General features: G+C 43.7%; 1 protein-coding gene across 6 annotated transcripts in view; it reads right to left on the bottom strand.

Moving 5' to 3' along the window:
* LOC137341956 (tensin-3-like) overlaps positions 1–22,537 on the bottom strand; it is a 385,280-nt gene that overhangs the window by 136,246 nt on the left and 226,497 nt on the right. For all 6 annotated transcript variants that reach the window (XM_068005512.1, XM_068005503.1, XM_068005521.1 and 3 more), the window contains 2 exons: positions 17,417–17,469; positions 13,265–13,436 (listed from right to left, as the gene is read on the bottom strand). In XM_068005512.1, coding sequence (XP_067861613.1) covers positions 13,265–13,436; positions 17,417–17,469 — 225 coding nt within the window. The remainder of the gene's footprint in view (positions 1–13,264; positions 13,437–17,416; positions 17,470–22,537) is intronic.

Here is a 22,537-nt window from a genome sequence, read left to right as displayed (position 1 = left end):
TAAAAATGATACCAGTGTGTACGAGGAAATGTCAGGACTAGAAAAAACTATTTCAGTCCACCCAGCTAGTCCCAGTGTGGATGTTTACAGGAGGTATTGCCATTTTTTTTCTGGCATAATTGAATCGTAATTTCTGTCAAAATCACCCCTGGATGGAATGCTAATTGGTTCCCATGCCTTACGCCTACAGGGAAGTGATTACAAGACTGGCACATCACTTGAAAGCTATTTGTCGGGTGTGATTTGAGAGAGACGTGGCAGACTCCATTCTATTTTAGGTTTTTTGAAAAAATGATAAAACACAAAATTAGACTTAAGTTGGACTTCAGCTTAAGTAACATCATCAGTAAACACAGTTTGATCATAGTTGAAGCAGGCAGTCTGGTGCAATGGTTTATATTCTGTGGCTTTTTAAATAACATAAAAATGAAGGACAAGAAAAAGTCATTTGGCCCATTCAGGCACATTTCTCCAGTAGCCTCAGCCTCCCGAGTTTGCATACAGTTGAAATTCAAATGTCCTTACTATTTTTTATCTTTACCACCATTCGATGTACGTTCAAACCAGACCATCAGTTAAGTGCAGCGAACAAACCACACTTTCCTGTTTCGGCAAAACGTGGTTGCTTCATTCCACATGTCTGAGTGTGCCTTGGAAGGATGCTTCTGAATTTTGCAGCTATTTAAGAATTTGATTTTCTCACACTCAAAACAAAACCCCACTTTTCTGATCTGGTGTAAACTGTGCTCAGCACCATGATCAAAATATTGCTGCTTGTTTTTTTAATAACAGATATACTCATATCATCCTGGTAGCATTTCCTCAAATATGTGGCTTGGGATGTTACAAAGATTTGGATACTTGGAAGAAGTATCAGAATATACACTGATGTTATTCATGTCGGTGTACAGCATGTTTATTCAATCTGCTGCTGTAGAAATTTATTCTGCTTTGTCCAAATAGAAATGTTTTTCTAAATCTTTTTACTGATCTAAACTCTGCTTATCACAGTTTACTAAGGTTTTACTAGTTTTATATGCTGTAATACATCAAAACATTACAAGGTTCATGGCATCTAATTCACATAGCAACAAAATACAATTATTCTCTCTTTAAAAGAGAGCCAAAGGAATTGGTTCACTAATAGTACTGCACCAAGAACTAATAGGATGTTGGATTCAGTCCATGATTCCTTACATGGAGAGTTCTTAATCTTGGTTATGTCAATGAAAAACATAAGTCAGAGATCATGCGCTCCTTCGTAAGAGAGGGAAATCAGAGTCCGACTGTATCAGCGTTGTACACATGCAAGCATAAGACTGCAGTCTAGGATCGACAGAGGCCTGAGAGTAGGTCACCTGTCTGTCTTCTCAGCAGGGGATAGGACGGGTAGATGGGCTGGGAAGACTGCAGCTGCACACTTCTGCCAACCTGCAGCCTAAGCCCAATTTCCCACAGATCATGTCGTACAATGTCAAACTGAAAATACTACTCTTGTTCTCCATTTTTACTGATTTAAAAAATATTACCAACACTTATGATTCTCAAAGGAAGTTCCAACACAACAGCCAAATGGGAGTCTTCCCTTGCTCTTCCAGCACTCCTTTGGCAATACTTTGAGACTCCTACTTGAACTCCCTTTGAGAACTGCGGATGTAGGCAATGCCGCAGAGCACTCATCAAGAATAGGTGCATTTCACATTTAGAATCACAGAATAGAATTATAGAATGGTTAAAGCATGGAAGGAGGCCATTCGGCCCATGCCGGCTCTCTGCAAGAGCAACCCAGCTAGTCCCACTCCTCCACCCTATCCCCGTAGCCCTGCAAATTTTTTCCCTTCAAGTACTTATCCAAATCCCTTTTGAAGACCACGATTGAATCTGCCTCCACCACCCCCTCGGGCAGGGCATTCCAGATCCTAACCACTCGCTGTGTAAAAAAGTTTTTTCTCATGTCACCTTTGGTTCTTTTGCCAATTACCTTAAATCTGTGTTCTCTGGTTCTTGACCCCTCTGGCAATGGGAACAGTTTCTCTCTATTTACTCTGTCTAGATCCTTCATAATTTTGAATACCTCTAGCTGTAAGCTGCAGGGCTACGGACCGGTTCTGGAAGGTGGGATTAGAAAGGGCACCTGGTTGTTCTTCGAGCCAGTGCGGACACAATGGGCCAAGTGGCCCCCCTTCTGTGCTGTATCTTTTCTATGGTTCTATCAAACCACCTCTCAACCTTCTGTTTCTAGGAGAACAACCCCAGCTTCTCCAGTCTATCCACGTAACTAAAGCCTCTCATCCTTGGAATCATTCTAGTAAATCTCTTCTGCACCCTCTCTGAGGCCTTCACATCCTTCCTAAAGTGCCGTGCCCAGAACTGGAAACAGTACTCCAGTTGTGGCTGAACCAGTGTTTTATAAAGGTTCATCATCACTTCCTTGCTTTTGCACTCTATGCCTCTATTTATAACACCACAGCAAAAAATCGCATAGACCTCCTCAGGAGGCTAACACGGGACGCGACCAACAGAGTACCCTTTGTCGTCCAGTACTTTCCCGGAGCGGAGAAACTACGCCATGTTCTCCGCAGCCTTCAACATGTCATCAATGAGGACAAACACCTCGCTATGGCCATCCCCACACCTCCACTACTCGCCTTTAAACAGCCACCCAACCTCAAACAGACCATCGTTCGCAGCAAATTACCTAGCTTTCAAGAGAACAGCGTCCACGACACCACACAACCCTGCCACGGTAACCTCTGCAAGACGTGCCAGATCATCGACACAGATACCACCATCACACGAGAGGACACCACCCACCAGGTGCATGGTTCATACTCCTGTGACTCGGCCAACGTTGTCTACCTCATATGTTGCAGGAAAGGATGCCCCAGAGCATGGTACATTGGCGAGACCATGCAGACGCTGCGACAACGGATGAACGGACACCGCGCAACAATCGCCAAACAGGAGGGTTCCCTCCCAGTCGGGGAACACTTCAGCAGTCATGGACATTCATCCACCGACCTTCGGGTAAGCGTACTCCAAGGCGGCCTTCGAGACACACGACAACGCAAAATCGTCGAGCAGAAATTGATAGCCAAGTTCCGCACCCATGAGGACGGCCTCAACCGGGATCTTGGGTTCATGTCACGCTACACGTTACCCCACCAGCGAACAAATGTTATCTGTTTTTAATATAACGGGTCAGTTGCTGTCTTTTCTATGTTTCTACCTCTCTCTCTCTGTTTTTTTTTTGTTTGTTGTTTTTTTTGGTGATTTGTATATTCTGTGAGACCTGGCAGGTAACACCTGTCTGTCTGCACACTGATTGCCTTGGCAACGGGCAGTTGAAAAAACTGTCTGTACTCACCAAGCATTGTTCTGTGAATTATAAATGCGATTTCATTTCGAGGATTTCATTTTCACATCGTTCACCTGACGAAGGAGGAAGCCTCCGAAAGCTTGTGAATTTAAAATAAAATTGCTGGACTATAACTTGGTGTTGTAAAATTGTTTACATCTATTTATAACACCCAGGATCCCGTATGCTTTCTCAACCTGCCCTGCAACCTTCAATGATTTGTGCACATAAACCCCAGATCTCTGTTCCTGCACCCCTTTTAGAATTGCACCCTTTAGTTTATATTGGCTCTCCTCGTTCTTCCTACCAAAATGCATCACTTTGCACTTTACTGCATTAAGTTTCATCTGCCACGGATCCACCCATTCCATGAGCCTGTCTATGTCCTGTTGAAGTCTATCACTATCCTCCTCACTGTTCACTATCCTTCCAAGTTTTGTGTCATCCGCAAATTCTGAAATTGTGCCCTGTACACACAAGTCCAAGTCATTAATATATATCAAAAAAAGCAATGGTCCTCGTAACGACCCCTGGGGAACACCACTGTACACCTCCCTCCAGTCGGAAAAACAACCGTTCACCACAACTCTCTGTTTCCTGTCACTTAGCCAATTTTGTAACCATGCTGCCACTGCCCCTTTTATTCCACGGCCTTCAACTTTGATGACAAGCCTATGATGCAGCACTTTATCAAATGCCTTTTGCAAGTCCATTGACACATCAACCACATTGCCCTCATCGACCCTCTCCGTTACCTCATCAAAAAACTCTATCAAGTTGGTTAAACACGATTTGCCTTTAACAAATCCATGCTGGCTTTCCTTAATTAATCCACACTTGTCCAAGTGACTGTTAATTTTGTCCCAGATTATCGTTTCTAAAAGTTTCCCCACCACTGAGGTTAAACTGACTGGCCGATAGTTGCTGGGTTTATCCTTCCACCCTTTTTTGAACAAGGGTATAACATTTGCAATTCTCCAGTCCTCTGACACCACCCCCGTATCAATGGATGTTTGGAAGATTATGGTCAGTACCTCCACAATTTGTACCCTTACTTCCCTCAGCAACCTAGATTGCATCCCATCCGGACCGGGTGACTTATCTACTTCAAGTACAGCCTTTCTAGTACCCGCTCTTTATCAATTTTTAGCCCATCCAGCATCTCAACTCCCTCCTCTTTTACTGTGACTTTGGCAGCATCTTCTTCCTTGGTAAAGACTGATGCAAAGTACTCATTTAGTACCTCAGCCATGCCCTCTGCCTCCAAGTGTAGATCTCCTTTTGGACCTTATCGGTCCCACTCCTCCTCTGACTACCCATTTACTGTTTACATGCCTATAGAAGACTTTTGGATTCCCTTTTATGTTAGCCACCTCTGTTCTCATGCTCCCTTTGCCCCTCTTATTTCCTTTTTCGCTTCCCCTCTGAACTTTCTATATTCAACTTAGTTCTCACTTGAAATATGTCCCTTGTATTATACGTCCCTTTTTTCTGCTTCATCTTACTTTCCATCTCTTTTGACATCCAGGGAGCTCTGGCTTTAGATGCCCTACCTTTCTCCCTCGTGGGAATGCACCTAGACTGTACCCGAACCATCTCCTCTTTTAATATTTATGATAAAACATTATTTTGAATGCATATAATTCCTGTAATAAGCCGTTAATGTAGAGAACACCCCAAGGCGCTTCACAGAAGCATAATAAGACAAAACAAAAATAAACATCAATCCAAAGGAGGAGATATTAGGTGGGGTGAATAAATGCTTGGTCAAGGTGGTGAGTTTTAAGGAGGATCTTAAAGGAGGAGAGGAAGGTGGAAAGGCAAAGAGGTTCAGGGAGAGGATTCCAGAGCTTAGGGCCTAGACGGCTGAAGGCATGGCCATCAGTGATGGGGCAAAGGGAGTGAGGCATGCACAAGAGGCCAGACTGCAAGGAACGCAGAGTTCTCAGAAGCTTGTAGGGCTGGAGAAGGTTACAGTAATGGGGAGGGGGGGGGGGTGAGGCCTTGGAGGATTTTAAACACAAGGATAATCTTTTTTAATTTGAGGCGTTGCGGGACCTGGAGCCAACACAGGTCGAGTACGGAGATAATGGGTGCAGGATAGGATATGGTCAGCAGAGTTGTGGATAAGTTGAAGGTTATGGTGGAAAATGGGAGGCCGGCCAGGAAAGTATCGGAATAGTCAACTCCAGTGGTGACAAATGCATGGATGAGGGTTTCGCAGCAGATGGGCTGGGGCTGAGGCAGAGGCGAAGATGGGCAATGTTAAAGAAGTGGAAATAGGCAGTCTTTGTGATGGAGGGGATATGGGATCGGAAGTTCAGCTCGGGTCAAATACGACTCTGAGGTTGCGAATAGTCTAGTTCAATTTGAAACAGTGGCTAGGAAGGGGAATGGAATTGGTGGTGAGGATACCATGCTTGTGGTGGGAGCCGAAGACCACGACTTCGATCCTCCCAATGTTTAAATTACAACTCATCCAGAACTGGCTGTCGGACACGTGGTCTGACAACACAGAGGAAGTGGAGGTATCGAGAGAAGTGGTGGAGGTAGGTAGAGCTGGGTGTTGTCAGAGTACATATGGAACCTGACCTCATGTCTTTGGATGATGTCGCCAAGGAGCAGCGTGTAGGTGAGAAATAGAAATGGGCTAAACGACTTGGTAAGGGGGGCAGGACGATTGCGCCAAGTATTAGGCGGAGGACCAGGGAAAACAAGTATGGGTATGAAGAATGATAGTGTGCAAATAGGAGGAGGAGCTGGTTTGGCGGTGAGATTTCGCATTTTATTCCAGGTAATTGGTTGTAAAGATAGAGGGAAAATTTCTATTCTGTGGTAGGAATAAAGTATGCTAATGGCTTAGGAAATGCCCAGGCTAATTGTTTCAGCAGCAGTGAAGGAAACTTGAGGTTGTCTCCCCTCGTCTTGCCTCCAAATAAGTCATAGTGCCAAAGGTGGTGGTGGTGGTGGGGGGTCGGTGTTACAGTATGAAACAATGCCTCCATCACCAAGCATAAATACTTACACCATTCTGCAACCAGTCCTGAAGCAGCAAAACCATTTTTTATTCAAGAAGTCAGAAACGAAGATCTACCTTGGCAATACCAACCTGTCCCTTAAAACTGATGGCATCTAAAAAGCAACGCAACAATCAGTAGCGCCAGGATTTTATGGGGACAGTTTGTCCCTGAACTGAATCCCCTGTTATAAGAAGTGATCTGGGTGCCCTCTGACAATCACTTACAGGGAATTTGCATGGCTGCATACTCTCAAGTGCAGTCAACTGCAGACATGCTAAAAAGTCATAGAGGATTTTTTTTTGTATACTTTGTTCCTAAACAATCCTGCAGGATTGTTTAGGAACAAAGTATACAAAAAAAATCATTCTTCCTCTGCATTGCACCCATATTTTGGTGCTATTTGAAAGCTAGGTTGAGGAAAATCAGCCCTAAAGTTTAACATGGTGTTTTTAAAAAAAATTTGGTACTGGCCAGAGGTACTCAGTGGTTGTTTTTGATTCTGTACATTTCTATGTTGATGCCTATCGCTGATTTTGTACCCTCTGCTACATATTTTGGACCCAGTGTAGAGTATTGATGCTCCTGAAATGAACAGTAACACACAGATTTGAGTTAAACTAAATTCATTTAAAGAATTGGTCTAGCTATCTTAATCACTTTTACAAGTGATTTTTAAAAAAACTAATTGTTTTATCCCTTTGATGTTTTATCAAATTGCTGATAACATCTTGGGAAAACACCTTGAAAGAGCATAATGCTAGTCGGGAACTGAATACACACACATCTCTCAAAATAAAACAGCCAATAGAGTAGTGACGGCATCAGTAAATGTTATTGTGGGGATAATTGCAGATGTTGGTCAGCCTCGGTCAAATCCTCCCTTGATTCTTGTAATCTGCTGATTTAACAGTCAGCATGTGTTCAGCTCTGCTCCACTCACCGGCATATTAAACAAGACTTTAACTTTAAACAATGTCAACAGTAAGATCAATTATTACAATCAACTGTTGGAAACTTCCCTCACTGTTAGCTAAGCAGAAGCAGAACATAAGCACTTTAAAAGTGTTTAACACTTAAGTGAAGGGGTGGACCCGACTGAAATGTTGCGCTATAAAGTGAAAATCACTTGCCATGATCAACTGACATCAATTCAGATTCGTTCAACTGCCAGAATCAAAAACTTTTCTGAGCCAGGACTTTAAATTGTCTCAGCAAGGGAACATAGGATAGTACAAGACCAGAAAAGACTGCAGTCCACCTGGCTGGTCCCAAAAACTAACACCTCTTTTTTGACTTTAATACTTTTTTGACCAATCTCCATGTGCGACCTTGTCAAAAGCCTTGCTAAAATCCATGGAGACGACATCAATTGTGCTATCCTCATCGATCCTCCTTGTCACCGCCTCGAAAAATTAAATCAAGCGAGTCAGACACAACCTCCCCTTAACAAATCCATGCTGACTGTCCTTGATTAGTCCGTGCCTTTCTTAGTGACAGTTTATCCTGTCCCTCAGGATTGATTCCAATAATTTGTCCACCACCGAGGTTAGGCTGACTGGCCAGTAATTACTTGGTCTATCCTTTGCTCCCTTTTTAGATTACGGTACAACGTTAGCAGTCCTCCAATCCTCCGGCACTATGCCTGTATCCAGTGAAGTTTGGAAAATGATTGTTAAAGCCTCCGTTATTTCCTCCCTGGCTTCTTTTAACAGCCTGGAAGACATTTCATCCAGCCCTGGTTAAATACTTCTCCATTTTTTGAACTCCAAGTTATGACAAAGGAAGAATAAAAAGGTATCGTTCATAATTAATCAAAATTGTCAAAGGCACAAAGATCATCTGTCAAATTTACTGATTTAATTTTTAATATCTATATAACAAAGCAGCACTGCCACAATGATGAGAGGCTTCCTTCCTGGTGGATTGGCCAACACAGATGTTTGCCATCTGCAATACATGCTAAGTAATCCACATAAACAGAAACCAAACAAACATTTTTGAATCAGCATCTACCGATACAACAGGATACGTATATTTCGTAAACATATAGCCAGGCAGAAACAAATTGGTTTCACCTTGTGGCAACTGAATGTATACCTAAATTTAGCCATCTTAATCGAGCTAAAAAATATTAAAAATCTTATATTGGCACACACTTCATGTCTGCACTTCCTGTTACATTTTTTACAATTTTTTTGTTCTACTTTTGCATCGTTAATTCCTCAGTCCACATTTAAAATGGTTTTAACTTCTGTAATCTTGTCACTAATGACTCAATCTGGAACCGGGTTCCCATAAATCACTCAGGAAAACAATTCAATTACTTTTTTTTCATTGACTGAAATCTCTATAACCTAAAATAAGGGTTTAAACAAAATAAATTTTCAAAAAGTTATATATTTTAAAACAACACAATTAAATTTATTTTGTTTTTTTGGAGATCTTGTTGAAATAATTTTGGAAAATAAGATGACAAATTTTGAAAGTTTTATTGAGGTAAAATTTACACTGATTGTTTTAAAACACAGGCTGTGTGACTTTAACACTTTTGTTTTGTGTTCCATAAATTTTAGAATGGGTATTAAGCTGAGGGAGAGTGAAAAAGGCAAACACTGTGGTCAGAGAGAAAGAGGCAAGGTCAGAGAGAGAGAGAGTGAGAGTGAGAGAGAGAGAGAGAGAAAGAAAAATAGTCTATCTTCATACAATGTTACTTCAAGCATCAAAAAAAAACTGACTGAATTTTGAAGCCAATTAATTATCTCATTTTTTTTGACAATTAGAGAGGGAGGGGGAGGGAGGGAGAGGGAGGGAGGGAGAGGGGGAGGGGAGAGGCGAGGGAGAGGGAGGGAGGGAGAGGGAGGGAGGGAGAGGGAGGGAGGGAGAGGGAGGGAGAGGGAGGGAGAGGGAGGGGGAGGGAGAGGGAGGGAGAGGGAGGGAGGGGGAGGGAGAGGGAGGGAGGGGGAGGGAGAGGGAGGGAGGGGGAGGGAGAGGGAGGGAGGGGGAGGGAGAGGGAGGGAGAGGGAGAGGGAGGGAGGGGGAGAGGGAGGGAGGGGGAGGGAGAGGGAGGGAGGGGGAGGGAGGGAGGGAGAGGGAGGGGGAGGGAGAGGGAGGGGGAGGGAGGGGGAGGGAGAGGGAGGGAGGGAGAGGGAGGGGGAGGGAGGGAGGGAGAGGGAGGGGGAGGGGGAGGGAGGGGAGAGAGGAAGGGGAGAGAGGGAGGGAGAGAGAGGGAGGGGAGAGAGGGGGGGAGAGAGGGGGGGAGAGAGGGAGGGGAGAGAGGGGGGGAGAGAGGGGGGAGAGAGGGAGGGGGAGAGAGTGAGGGGGAGAGAGGGAGGGGGAGAGAGGGAGGGGGAGAGAGGGAGGGGGAGAGAGGGAGGGGGAGAGAGGGAGGGGGAGAGAGAGGGAGAGGATGGGGAGAGAGGGAGGGAGAGGATGGGGAGAGAGGGAGGGAGAGGAGGAGGGAGAGGATGGGGAGAGAGGGAGGGAGAGGATGGGGAGAGAGGGAGGGAGAGGATGGGGAGAGAGGGAGGGAGAGGATGGGGAGAGAGGGAGGGAGAGGATGGGGAGAGAGGGAGGGAGAGGATGGGGAGAGAGGGAGGGAGAGGATGGGGAGAGAGGGAGGGAGAGGATGGGGAGAGAGGGAGGGAGAGGATGGGGAGAGAGGGAGGGAGAGGATGGGGAGAGAGGGAGGGAGAGGATGGGGAGAGAGGGAGGGAGAGGATGGGGAGAGAGGGAGGGAGAGGATGGGGAGAGAGGGAGGGAGAGGATGGGGAGAGAGGGAGGGAGAGGATGGGGAGAGAGGGAGGGAGAGGATGGGGCGAGAGGGAGGGAGAGGATGGGGCGAGAAGGAGGGAGAGGATGGGGAGAGAGGGAGGGGAGAGAGGGAGGGGAGAGAGGGAGGGGAGAGAGGGAGGGGAGAGAGGGAGGGGAGAGAGGGAGGGGAGAGAGGGAGGGGAGAGAGGGAGGGGAGAGAGGGAGGGGAGAGAGGGAGGGGAGAGAGGGAGGGGAGAGAGGGAGGGAAGAGAGGGAGGGAAGAGAGGGAGGGAAGAGAGGGAGGGAGAGGATGGGGAGAGAGGGAGGGAGAGGATGGGGAGAGAGCGAGGGAGAGGATGGGGAGAGAGGGAGGGAGAGGATGGGGAGAGAGGGAGGGAGAGGATGGGGAGATGGGGAGAGAGGGAGGGAGAGGATGGGGAGATGGGGAGAGAGGGAGGGAGAGGATGGGGAGAGAGGATGGGGAGAGAGGGAGGGGAGAGAGGGAGGGGAGAGAGGGAGGGGAGAGAGGGAGGGGAGAGAGGGAGGGGAGAGAGGGAGGGGAGAGAGGGAGGGGAGAGAGGGAGGGGAGAGAGGGAGGGGAGAGAGGGAGGGGAGAGAGGGAGGGGAGAGAGGGAGGGGAGAGAGGGAGGGGAGAGAGGGAGGGGAGAGAGGGAGGGAGAGGATGGAAGAGAGGGAGGGAGAGGATGGAAGAGAGGGAGAGGATGGAGAGAGAGGGAGGGAGAGGATGGAGAGAGAGGGAGGGAGAGGATGGAGAGAGAGGGAGGGAGAAAATGGGGAGAGAGGGAGGGAGAGGATGGGGAGAGAGGGAGGGAGAGGATGGGGAGAGAGGGAGGGAGAGGATGGGGAGAGAGGGAGGGAGAGGATGGGGAGAGAGGGAGGGAGAGGATGGGGAGAGAGGGAGGGAGAGGATGGGGAGAGAGGGAGGGAGAGGATGGGGAGAGAGGGAGGGAGAGGATGGGGAGAGAGGGAGGGAGAGGATGGGGAGAGAGGGAGGGAGAGGATGGGGAGAGAGGGAGGGAGAGGATGGGGAGAGAGGGAGGGAGAGGATGGGGAGAGAGGGAGGGAGAGGATGGGGAGAGAGGGAGGGAGAGGATGGGGAGAGAGGGAGGGAGAGGATGGGGAGAGAGGGAGGGAGAGGATGGGGAGAGAGGGAGGGAGAGGATGGGGAGAGAGGGAGGGAGAGGATGGGGAGAGAGGGAGGGAGAGGATGGGGAGAGAGGGAGGGAGAGGATGGGGAGAGAGGGAGGGAGAGGATGGGGAGAGAGGGAGGGAGAGGATGGGGAGAGAGGGAGGGAGAGGATGGGGAGAGAGGGAGGGAGAGGATGGGGAGAGAGGGAGGGAGAGGATGGGGAGAGAGGGAGGGAGAGGATGGGGAGAGAGGGAGGGAGAGGATGGGGAGAGAGGGAGGGAGAGGATGGGGAGAGAGGGAGGGAGAGGATGGGGAGAGAGGGAGGGAGAGGATGGGGAGAGAGGGAGGGAGAGGATGGGGAGAGAGGGAGGGAGAGGATGGGGAGAGAGGGAGGGAGAGGATGGGGAGAGAGGGAGGAAAACCATTTGAGGGGAAGAAGCCTCTGATCTCTCACCACCGGCTCTGGGCGGGAGCAGTGGGAGTGGATGGAGAGTCAAGGGAGAGGTGACTAACAGCAGAGCAAGGGGAGTGGAGAATACAAAGGTTGAGCAGATATTCGAAGAGGAAGAGGTCGTGCAGGGAACAAGTGTGCGACAGGAAGGGAAATGGGTAGTGAGAAGGAGAAAGGGTACCGGCTCAATAGGACTGAGGGGGTGGTGAGGGAAGCATGAGTGATTAAGGGAAGGGGATGGGAAGTGAACTGTCGAGAGCCAATTTTTCCCAAAACTCCCGTCCAAATGCAGCCATTGGTGGTTGCTTTCTCCGCCACACCACACCATCCATTGCTTCCCACCCGAAACAATGGAAACAGAAACAAAAGAGTTAAGCTGAGAGCAACAGCAAAGAGAAAGAAGGTAGCAGAATCACAAAGAGGAGTGACAGAGAGAAACATCAACTAAACATCAAAGACAAGTAAGAAAGTGACCACATTCTCCAACTTACCATGTGCAATACTATGGGAGATCAACTAGTACATTAAAATTCTTTCTGTTGTCATGATTTAGTCATAATTCTGTGACAAGTCTCAATTGAGGCATGCACAATTACACTTCCTTGCATTCATTTTAATAGGTAACACTATAATGCATAAAGTTGGAATGAGTAATGCCTCTATGACTATATCCTCCATAGGTGGTGCTGTGGTGCTCCTACTACCTTTAGTACAAGCCCTGAACCTGTCTAAGTCTGTTCACTGACTAAAATTCAAGGTATCATCCATATTCCTGCTGACTTAGAATTCAGTCAGTAATCATATATTTCACTTCAAATTAACATTCCTTTATTTATCTAAACATATAGATCCTATCCATGGGCCACTCCACAACTTTACCTACTTTCCAATAATTGCACATTCCAAGATCAATGCTGACCTTTCTTTCAGACTCTGTGACTTTCCCTGCTACCAACATTCTTTAGAAAAAAAATCCATGAATAGCTTGGCCCTGCTTTAATGACCACTTCACGTTCCCCGTTACAGTAAATTTCAATATGCCATAATATCTCCCATAAATTACAAACTTTAAAAAGAAATCCAAACAGCAAAATAAAACTCCAAGAACTTTCTAACAAAGCATCGCACTGAGCAAGCTTTTGGCTATTTGCACATTGAAAAGGAATCTGTGAACCCCCTGTGAAGACTGCTGCAAATAGTGTAAAAATGGACATTTTAAACCAATGGCAAATGAATCATGAGCAGTCTTAAAATGTTCCTGCCAAAATATTGTGTTGGCATCTACATGTTTCCTATGTATATCACAAGTTGAAATATAATATCAGTGCAAGTGAAACATTCACAGACACCAAGAATTTCCTCGGGGTTCTTCCAATCAACTGCCATTATCTTGGTGGAAGATTGGCAGAAACCCTAAATGGACGCATAAACAGGATTTCTGGCGATCTTCCGTCGAAGTTATATTGGTCAATCTGGAGAACTCAAAGAAAATTCCCGGTGTGAGTTCCTCAAAGACAGTTCTTTATATCTCTCACCAAATAATTATCTCCATGTTTGGATTTCAGCATCCGTGTTACATCCTGTAGATTATGGAAATAGGTCTCTTCTGAACAGCCAGCAGGGAAAGACACCGCAATGATGCGCTCCGTAATGTAAGTCAGATCAAGTTCATAACCCTCCTCCATAATGTGACCCGATTCGACACTCCTGCACATGGAGAGAGAAAGAATGTAACCATTTATATAAATCACAAAGTTTACTTGTTTTCTGACTTCAGTATACAGTATCAGGCATTTGGGAAAATAAAAGATGGAGCAAAGGAGGAGGGGTAGCATTATATGTTTAGAATAATTTGGAAATTAAGAAGTTCAATTAATATCAAAGGGACAGGCACAAAATTAAATAGTCTGGCTTAATTTAATGATAGGGTCTGCAGCAGACACAGGTTTGGTGATGACAGTATAAGGTAAAAATGTGTACACAACATTATAACAACAGTGACTTCAATCCATCCAATATCAATCCAGAGACCCCTAATGCAGTGGTTTTGAAACTTTCTAGGGCCACATCCCACCAAAAGTGTCTCACAGCTACTCATGCAATAAGATTTATTTAATGATCATGGGGATCTGGATAACATGAACATCAGGTTCATGAGCTGCTTGAGAACAGGCTGATTGCAAAGCTGAATGAGCATGGGCAGCAAGGCACTGGCTGAGTTCAAGGGGCACAGGGAATGGGAGCAAGTACGACTGGCACAACCAAAGCCAGTCAGCAAGAACGACTACAGCATTCCAGGTTCATTCAGACACATTAAAAATAATAGTGTTGATTCTGGCTCCTCCCAAACTCTCCCAACACCTCACCTGCACAGGGCTTGTCTCCCACCAGCAGTTGATGTAACACAATTTGAGATACCATGACCCAGTGGATGTGAGGGAACAGAATCAGAACTACTGATTGTGATAGAACCATTTTGATCCAATTTGTTCAGATTCCCATTCAGAGTAATTCATATCTAGACCTGCATCTTACAAATAATCAGGATCATGTCCATAAACGAGAAGTAGTAGAACTGCAGACTATGACCAAATATATTAAATTTCAGGTTGTCTGGCAATAATCGATAGAACAAAAGTATAATTTTAAAAAAGCAAACTTTAAAGACACTAAATAAACTTACTGGGAAAAGTACTGAAAGAAAATAGAGGATAAATAAACCACTTTTAAAACTGTAATGTTGAATATGAATGATGAATTTAAACTCAACATTAATGTAAACAATATAAAGAGCCCCCAAAATGTATGAATAAAGCACTTAAAATGGAATACTGATGAACATAATATGCAAATCTACGAGGAAAAAGGAGGGAAAAATATAAGAATTTATTAAAATAGATTGAGAGATATAAAAGGGCCCAAGAATACATTGAACAATAAAAAAGTAAGTTGGAAGATAAAAGTAGTTGTGAATCTGAAAATTAGATACAGAGAAGCTATTTCCTCTGATGGGGTAATCCAGAACAAGAGGGCACAATCTTAAAATTAGGAATGAAATCAGGAAGCACGTTTTTCTCACAAAAGGTAGAGGAAATCTGGAACTCTCTCCCATAAGGCTGGAGCTGCTGGGCCAATTGAAATTTTCAAGACTGAGATCACTAGATTTTTTATGAGGTAAGTGATATAGATCAAAGGAGGGTAAATGGAATTGAGGTACAGATCAGCCATGATCTCACTGAATGGCAGAATGGGCTTGAGGGGCTGAATGGCCGACTCCTGTTCCAATGTTCCTATCATCTTATGGCTTTTCATTTCACTGCTTCCACCACTTGAGTGCCTCCTTTGTGTCTCGGTCGCTAGAAGTGAACACAGTACTCAAGGTGCAATCTGTCCAGAGGACTGTACAGCTTGATCACAACTAGCTGTGACTTTTATTCTACTCTTTTGGCTATATATTTCAATATTCTGTTGGCTTGTTGATTGCTGCTTGATATCAGTTGTGATGTGGAGATGCCGGTGATGGACTGGGGTTGGCAAATGTAAAGAATCTTACAACACCAGGTTATAGTCCAACAAATTTATTTGAAAATCACAAGCTTTCGGAGGCTTGTGATTTTCAAATAAATTTGTTGGACTATAACCTGGTGTTGTAAGGTTCTTGATATTAGTTGGACATCTGAGTGTTGAATCTACCGAGAATCCTAAGGGGTCAAATTAAACTTTGGTTGGGGCAAAAAATGGGCGGTTGAGGATCGGCCGCCTGTCTTACGCCCGGCCCGATTTTCTTTTCCTTAGAAAAATTGGATGAGGTGTACAACGGGCGGTTGATCTGCTACTACCCGTTTTATACCCCTGCTGAAGTTGAATTTCATCCCTCTAGGTTTTTTTTTAGAAAACTGAGCTGTTTCAACACCATTAATGGAATGCATGTGTTACCCATTTTCATCCTTTGTGCAGTACTCGCTGTTTGTCTGTAATTAAATTTCATCTGCCGTTGATCTGCCCAAGTACATATGAAGGAATTTCTGAGCTGCCTCCTACAATTCCATGATCCCTTCTAGTTTTGGTAGCATCTTCAAATCTAACCAATTTATTTTAGCCCATACTTTTCCAAGTGCCAATTAATTTTGTCCCGGATTGTTGTCTCAAAGTTTCCCCACCACCGACGTTAGGCTGACTGGCCTGTAATTGCTGGGTTTATCCCTCTCCCCTTTCTTGAACAGGGGTGTAACATTTGAAATCCTCCAGTCGTCTGGCACCACCCCCATATCGAAGGAAGATTAGAAGATTGTGGCCAGGGCCTCTGCAATTTCCACCCTTACTTCCCTCAGTAACCTAGGATGCATCCCATCTGGACCGGGTGACTTTTCTACTTTGAGTACTGCCAATCTTTTAAGTACCTCCTCTTTATCTGTTTTTATCCTATCCAATATCGCTACTACCTCCTCCTTTAGTGCTACATTGGCAGAATCCTCTTCTCTGGTGAAGACGGATGCGAAGTATTTTTTTTAGTGCCTCAGCCATGCCCTCTGCCTTCACAAGAAGATCTTTTTTGTCCCCAATCGGACTCACCCTTTCTTTGACTACCCTTTTACTATTTATATGTTTATAAAAGACTTTTGGGTTCCCTTTTATGTTAGCCGCTAATCTATTATCCTAGTCTCTCTTTGCCCCTCTTATTTCCTTTTGTAGATCTCCTCTGCACTTTCTGTATTCAGCCTGGTTCTCTACTGAATTATGAACCTTACATTTGTCATAAGCCTCCTTTTTCTGTTTCATTTTAATCTCTATATCTTTAATCATCTAGGAAGCTGCAGCTTTGGATACCCTTCCTTTCCCCCCACCGTGGGAATGTGTCTACTCTGTACCCAAACCAACTCCTCCTTGAAGGCCTCCCATTGTTCAATTACTGTTTTGCCTACCAATTTTTGATTTCAATCCACCTGGGCAAGATCCCTTTATAGCTCACTGAAATTAGCCCTCCTCCAGTTAAATATTTTTACATTTGATTGTTCCTTGTCCTTTTCCGTTACTATTCTAAACCTGATGATATTATGATCATTGTTCCCAATAATGGAGCACCCAAAACTAATCCCACAACCCTGCACTCTCTCCATAGCCTTGTATCTTCCTCTGCTTCAAATATTTATCCAGTTTTCTTGTATAAATATTTGGTGGGATTGTTCTCTTTAGAGCAGAGAAGATTGAGGGGAAATTTAATAGATGAGTTCAAAATTACGAGGGGTTTTGATAGAATAAATGGGAAACTGTTTTGACTGGCAGGAGGGTCGGTAACCAGAGGACACAGATTTAAGGTAATTGGCAAAAGAACCATAGTAACTCCAGTCTCTCCTCATATCTACAGTACTCTAACTATGAACTAACCAATGCTTTGTACATTACTTCCTTACTGTTGTAATAAATGTCCCTATTTATAAAACCCAAAATAATGTATACCTTTTTATGGCTTTATCTATGTGCACTCTCCATCAGGGAATTATATGTTATGCTGAAGTAGTTATTGGTTGAATTAGATACATCATTAATCATTTAAATAATTAATAGAATAGCTAAAGATGTAGATAATGGGATAATACAACCCCATATGCATTATGAAAATATTCTGTTAGCTTTGGTAAAACTTCAGTGGGTTGGTTATGATTTGAAAGCACCTTTGCAATACTTACTGAGATGAGTTATTGTGACTGAAAGATGAACTCTTCAGAAAATTATTTGAGGCCTGCAATTATAACAAAACAAGTTAACTTAGCTTCCAACAGTTAGTATGTAGATAACATTTATAATGTTAAACAAGTATATCAGTGAATAAACATTTAAACCAAACATTTCCACTCAAGTCGGAACATCTCAGATATTTGAAAATATTGTGCTCTCAAATAGCCAGAGTACTGAGCATTCTATACGTCTTGAAAGGATGATTCATCTGAGAAACAAATTACCTTAAATTCCAATGCATAACTTCTACCTTTAGGTGACTTTTTATGGCCTATGAATTTGTGGTGTCAGTGATGCACCCTTCTCTTTTGCACGGCGCAGCCGACCAGAGCAAGTATTCTATTATTTTTGTTCATGATTTTAAGCATAAAACAAAACACTCCTTGTAATTTAAGATTTAATATACATAAAAAATTCAAATATATCAATTTCATTACTTCACTTGTGAAGCGTTAGTATTAGACACTTCCTTATTATGTATAATATGACTAGAGCATTGTGCAAGTGGCTGGAAAAGGAATACATCAGACAATCTGGACAAGTTTAAGAACACCCAATAAAAGATTTTTAAAACAGTTTTTAAAAATTATGCAGTTGGAGATTATTTATGAGCTGAGGAATACAAATTAAAAACAGGTGCAAAAAAATTGAAGCCATAACAATTAAGATGTTTGATGATTTTGAAAACCGTGGTAGAAGTCACCTGGACCAGAGGTTGCAGGCTAAATTTTCTCCTTTGGTTTTATTACCTTCAGAATGGCCTTTGGTGGATTTTAGACAGAATGAAATGGAAGTGTGCTATTTATACTCAATTGTCTTAGTTCAACTCATTAGCCTAAAGGAAAAATTTGCAGCACAACGGAGAAGGAGCGGGGGAGCAAGACTAATTGGATAACTCTTTCAAAGAGCTGGCACAGGCACGATGGGCCGAATAGGGCCTCCTTCTGTGCTGCAAGATTCTATAAGGAGGTAGCTGGAAAATTAGAGGAGGCAGGTAGAACAAAGAAAACATCTGTAAGTCACAGAAAGGTGGTGGTCATGGGGAATTCTTTGTTTAGGAGAGACAATACCGACAGGATGGTGAGTGTCCACCTGGAACAAGAGTAATACATATTGAAGAAAAGTTAAAAGGGATGCTGATGGGGATAGGAAGGGACGCAGTGGTAGTAATCCATACAAGGGTAAACAAGATACGGCAAAATAATACAGGGACCTTAAAAGTCACATATGTGAGGACTGCAGCAAAATTCAAAGATACGGGATGAAGAGAAATACCCTCTGGTTTTTGGGAGAGGAATAGAGGTCACCAAGAAAATTGAGAATGTAAATGTGTGTCTGGCAACCTAGTGCAGAAACAGCCTTGCTGCCTTCATAAATAACTGGGAATACCTTCTGAACAAAAAGGACAGGTACAGGAGAGACAGGATACATCTGAACCAAGCAGGAACAAAAAGAGACTTACGAAGAGCATTGAGGAAGCGATGAGGAAACATTTAAACCAGATATGTAGGGGGAGGGATGGTAGGTTTCCAGATCCAGATGAGACTGTTCGTAGCACAGAAGGTAGGCGAGGAGGTAGGGACACAAAATCTCAATGAAACAGAAATGAATGGAGACCGTAAAAAGATGGACACTAGAGGCCATGAAAAGCGCAAATTTACAATATGTGCATAAGTGAATGCTAATAACATTAAAAATAAAATGCCAAAACTGTGGACTGTACTGGTAGCACAGAACGACAATGTCGTAAAAATATCAGAAACACGGCAAACTCCAGAGCACCATCATGAATATAGGATTCCGGGGTACAAAGTGAATATTGAAAAGAAGTCCCCATCTGTCTGATGCAGGAGCTTCTGCTACAGCTGGTCCCACACACCAAAAAATGAATGAGGGCACAAAACTGGCAGGGCAAAACTTTCTGCATCTGGCCACTCGATTACTTCCCAAAAATCAGAGTGCAATGAGTGGAACATCTAGGCTTCTCTCTCTGTTTCAAAAACCCCTCCTGTTTTTATTTCACTTTTAAAAAAAAACCGTAAACGCATAAGCCATTATTTCAAAGGTTGAAATCTGGCAATGACTTCAGATGTGGAGTAGCATCGGTGAACACACTAAGAATATTTTTATTGGTTTGTGTCATGCATACAGATGTAAGATGTAATTACAGAACTAGCAAAAGGGATTTTTTTTTCCTTCATCAAACTGGGGGTAACTTTCAACTTCACTGCCTGGGTGGTAACTTGCCCGTCCATTATAGAACCTTCCTGATTTTTGTTCCAATGATTTCCATGGAACAAAAAATAAGGCGAGTTCTACAACGACAAACAACAACTTGCATTTATACTGCACCTTTAATGTAGTAAAATGCTCCAAGGCACTTCACAGGCATTTTATCAGTCAACATTCGACACCAAGCCACATAGGAAATATTAGGACAAGTGACCAAAAGCTTGGTCAAAAGTTTTTAAGGAGTGTCTTAAAGAAAGAGAGGTAGAGGTTGGAGGAGGATAGAGATAAGGAGGGGTGAGGCCATGGAGGGACTTGAACACAAAGGTGAGTGGGCGAGCGATCCGCTCTGCCAGGTTACCGCCCCAGGCGGCGAAGTTGAAAATTACACCCACTGTGCATGTATGAATAGTTTTCCACCCGATAATAATCTTGATGCAGATTTTACCATTTATTCAGCCAGATTCAGTAAACAATGTTCTGCTGGGCTATATCTTTCATGTACCCAACACACAATAAAGGATGAATCGACTCTTTATTTTACAAAATACAAGCATCATAGCTAAACCCATCAATGGGGCACTTTGCAACATACACAGATCTTAATAGTTTTCCAGACAATGGACTCGTTCATAACATTTCTAAGGCTACCCCAGATAAAAAGCACAGAATCAATGCCACATTTTACAAGACTTTTCTCTTTCTTTTTAAAAAGGTAGCAACTCAGATATTGCAACAGACATACAGAAAATTCCTTGGCCTTGCTAAGTAACCTCCTCTATTCACTGCCACATCTCTAGAACTCATGATGCACATGGTGAAACTTAACATTCTCTTGTGAACCTTCAGAGCAATGCAGATCCCTGGCCCAGAGCCAAAGCAGAACACACTCTCTTATCCCTTACTCTTCACTTTATCAATGACTATTGCGGTACACTGATCTATAATGACTCTTTCTTGATCACATGATCCATCTCTTTGTAACTGTTCTTAAAATTGTACATTTGCGACAGGTCAGACTTCACACTTATAAAGTATAATAAAGTAATCCATTTAACTTAACCATATTATTTTAATGGCTACAGTTGCTTTCTTAATTAAAGCTTCAAGTACTATACTATGGAAGAGACTTTGGCTGTAAACAACAACTTACTTAACCAGAGGTTAAACTAAATAGATTTCTACATTATAATGTAAAGTAAAAAAAAAAGCTGCTGTGGTTTTCAAAGTTTGTTTACTATCATAGAATCATAGAATGATATAGCACAGAAGGAGGCCATTCAGCCCATTCTATATGTGCCGGCTCTTTTGAGAGAGCTATCCATTTAGTCATATTCCCCTGCTCTTTCCCCTTGGCCCTGCAAATTCTTCCACTTCAAGTATTTATCCAATTCCCTTTTGAAAGTTACTATTGAATCTGCTTCCACCACCCTTTCAGGCAGTGCATTCCCGATCATAACAACTTGCTGCATAAACTTCCCCCCCCCCCCTTATTTCGCCTCTGGTTCTTTTGCCAACTACCTTAATTCTGTGTCCTCTGGTTACCGACCTTTCTGCCACTGGGAACAGTTTCTCCTTATTTACTCCATCAAAACCCTTCATGATTTTGAATACCTCTATCAAATCTCCCCTTAATCTTCTCTGCTCTGAGAACAACCCCAGTTTCTCTAATCTCTCCACATAACTATGAACATATGAATTAAGAGCAGGTGTAAGCCATTCCGCCCTCGAGCCTGCTCTGCCATTTGATAAGATCATGGATGATCTGATTGTGACCTCAACCCTACTTTCCCGTCTACCAACCATAACCTTTGACTCCCTTGTTAATCAGGAATCTATCTAACTTAGCCTTAAAAATATTCAATGACCCTGCCTCCACCACTCTCTGGGGAAGGGAGTTCCACAGACTCATGACGTTCAGAGAAAAAATTTCACTTCACCTCCGTCTTAAATGGGACACCCCTTATTTTTAAACTGTGGCCCCTAGTTCTAGTCTCTCCCACAAGGGGTAACATCCTCTCAGCATCTACCCCTTCGAGTCCCCTCAGGATCTTATATGTTTCAATAAGATCACCTCTCATTCTTCTAAACTCCAATGTATACAGGCCCAACTTGTCCAAACTTTCCTTATAAGATAACCCCCTCATCCCAGGAATCAGTCGAGTGAACCTTCTCTGAACTTGCTCGAAAGCAATTATGTCCTTTCTTAAATAAGGAGACCAAAACTGCACAGAGTATTCTCGGTGTGGTTTCACCAATGCCCTGTACAACTGTAGCAAAACATCTCTACTTCTATATTCCATTCCCCTTGCAATAAATGACAACATTCCACTTGCCTTCCTAATCATTTGCTGTACCTGCATACTAACTTTTTGTGATTCATGTACGAAGACACCCAGATCCCTCTGTACCTCAGAGTTCTTCAATCTCTCTCCATTTAAATAATATACTGCTTTTCTATTCCTCCTGCCAAAGTGGACAAGTTCATATTTTCCCACATTACACTCCATCTGCCAAATTTTTGCCCACTCACTTAATCTATTTATAGCCCTTTGCAGACTCCTTATGTCCTCCTCACAACTTGCTTTCCTACCTATCTTTGTGTCATCAGAAAATTTACTAACCATACATTCGGTCCCTTCATCCAAGTCATTGATATAGATTGTAAATAGTTGAGGCCCAAGCACTGATCCCTGTGGCACTCCACTCGTTACATTTTGTCAACATGAAAATGACCCATTTATGCCTACTCTCTGTTTCCTGTTAACGAACCAATCCTTTATCCATTCTAATATGTTACCCCCTACACCATAAGCTCTTATTTTGTGTAGTAGCCTTTGATA

The sequence above is a fragment of the Heptranchias perlo genome, chromosome 2 (genome assembly GCF_035084215.1).
Source record: "Heptranchias perlo isolate sHepPer1 chromosome 2, sHepPer1.hap1, whole genome shotgun sequence".
NCBI classification, from domain to species: Eukaryota; Metazoa; Chordata; class Chondrichthyes; order Hexanchiformes; family Hexanchidae; genus Heptranchias; species Heptranchias perlo.
Note: the sequence above shows the minus strand (reverse complement) of the source record. Positions and strands in the feature narration are given on the sequence as shown.